Raw genomic sequence first — 2,487 nt, forward strand, 5'->3', positions numbered from 1 at the left:
TGGGAGTTTACACTCAGCCTTGTTGAAGTTCATGAGTTTCACACAGGCCCACCTCTCAAGCCTGTCATGGCCCCACTAGATGACACCCCTTCCCTCCAGCACGTCAACCTCACCACACTGCTTGTTGTCATCAGCAAACTCGCTGAGGGTGCACTCGATCCCACTACCCATGTCACCAACAAAGATGTGAAATAGTGCTGGTCCCAGTACCAAGCCCTTAAGAACACCATTCATAACAGATCTCCACTTGGACATTGATCTGTTGACCACAACCCTGTGACTGCGACCATCCAGACAATTCCTTATATACATTGAGTGGTCCATCTGTCAGATCCATGTCTCTCCAATTTAGAGGCAGGAATGCCACATGGGATGTGTCAAATACTTTGCACAAATCAGGTAGATGATGTCAGTTACTTTTCTCTTACACACAAACACCGTAACACCATTGCAGTAGGCCTACAGATATGTTAGGCACGCTCTGCCCTTAGTGAGGACATGTTGGCTGTCCATGAAGACATGTGCCCCTGCAGCTCCACCACAGGTCTCTGAGGAAGGATCTCAGGCAAGCAAATCACAGCAGGGTTCTTTCTTTTATTGAAATACATAGAGAGCCTGGCTTCTCGTTTACTCCATGTCTCAGAATCACACGGACAGGTAGATACTGAAATGGAAGAGGATGAATAATGATACTTTCTGTGTTCAGCACTATTACAAATAAATCAAAGATAAGATAATGCTACACAACCACACACAAATTTCCAGCTTCTGAGCCTGTAATGAGCTACATTATAAGTGATATGCAGAGGAAGAACAGCAGTTTATTGGTTCTGAAAATATCCAGTTACCAATTCGCACACTGCATCCTTGAGCTCCTTGTTCCTCATGCTGTAGATGAGGGGGTTCACTGCTGGAGGCACCACTGAATATAAAACTGCCAGCAAAAGATTCAGGGAGGAGGAGGATACAGAGGGGGGCTTCAGATAGGCAAATGTGGCAGTGCTGAGAAACAGGGAGACAACAGCCAGGTGAGGGAGGCATGTGGAAAAGGCTTTGTGTCGTCCTTGCTGTGAGGGGATCCTCAGCACTGCCCTGAAGATCTGCACATAGGAGAGCACAACATAAAGAAAACATCCAAATGCTAAGCAGGCACTAACCACAAGAAGCCCAACTTCTCTGAGGTAGGCATCTGAGCAGGAGAGCTTGAGGATCTGGGGAACTTCACAGAAGAACTGGTCTAGGGCATTGCCTTGGCAGAGGGGGAGGGAAAAGGTATTGGCAGTGTGCAGCACAGCATAGAGAAAAGTACAGCCCCAGGCAGCTGCTGCCATGTTGACACAAATTCTGCTGTCCATTATTGTCCCGTAGTGCAGGGGTTTGCAGATGGCAATGTAGCGGTCATAAGCCATGATGGTGAGAAGATAAAACTCTGCTGAAATGAAAAAGAAAAAGAATAAAATCTGAGCAGCACATCCATAGGAGGAGATGGCTGTGGTGTCCCACAGGGAGTTGGCCATGGCTTTGGGAACAGTGGTAGAGATGGAGCCCAGGTCGAGGAGGGCGAGGTTGAGGAGGAAGAAGTACATGGGGGTGTGGAGGCGGTGGTTGCAGGCTATGGCTGTGAGGATGAGGCCGTTGCCCAGGAGGGCAGCCAGGTAGATGCCCAGGAAGAGCCCAAAGTGCAGGAGCTGCAGCTTGCGTGTGTCTGCGAATGGCAGGAGAAGGAACTCTGTTGGGAAGGTGCTGTTGGACATTTGCTGCCTCAGGGCATGGTTGCCTGTCCATGGAGGAATAGACAGTGACATGTTAGAGAGACTTTTCTAAGCAAAAACTAAACCTTATTTCAAAGAAAACATCCTTAACAAGGCTGTATCCTCACTGCATCTTCATCTCAAGAAGACTTGCTCCTGCCTGGAGCTCTGCATCTCTCTGCCTAAGGATGCCACAGAGACCATGAAGATCCTCTGTAATCTCAGCAGTAATCAGTGCTGCTGGTAAAGAACACCAGGGGTGCATCTCAGGTATCCACTGGCCAGAGGCATCTCCCTATTTACAAGTGATGAAAGGGACATCCAACAATCCCACAAAGAAACAAAGAAGGTTGCGCTGGTGCTGCCTGTAGGTTAAATGGTGTGGAGTGAATATATGAGTTTCCTCAAAGACCTACAAATCTCTTTTAACTGTAATGCTCTATGAGTTTAGGTCCCTTCTACAATCCTAACAACACCATTATCATCTCCCTGACCGCCATCCAAAGCAGGAAGTTGAAAAATGAGACCTCAGAGAGTGCCATTCCTTCAGTTATGGCAGGTGTTGTTCTTCCCTTTCAAGAATCTCCCCCAGAAATGCCCTGGGGGTGCTGGGGAGATATGAGGAGCCTGGCCCATGTAGCAGCCCCCTGCCAGCAGCAGGACCCTGTCCGGCCCTGGCCTTCTGGTCCTTCCAGCCACAGCTTCTCCCCACAGCACCCTGGGCAGCTCCCCAGGC

The 2,487-nt window shown here is 49.0% G+C and overlaps 1 protein-coding gene across 1 annotated transcript; it reads right to left on the minus strand.

Annotated features, from left to right (window-relative positions):
* Positions 1 to 821: 821 nt before the first annotated feature.
* On the minus strand, positions 822 to 1,754 carry LOC311216424 (olfactory receptor 14C36-like; the record flags this gene model as incomplete). The annotated part of the gene is made up of 1 exon (XM_084297960.1): positions 822 to 1,754. The coding sequence occupies one exon, from the start codon at positions 1,752 to 1,754 to the stop codon at positions 822 to 824; it is 933 nt and encodes a 310-aa protein (XP_084154086.1).
* Positions 1,755 to 2,487: the final 733 nt, after the last annotated feature.

Source organism: Netta rufina (genome assembly GCF_964035555.1).
Source record: "Netta rufina genome assembly, chromosome: 18".
NCBI lineage: Eukaryota > Metazoa > Chordata > Aves > Anseriformes > Anatidae > Netta > Netta rufina.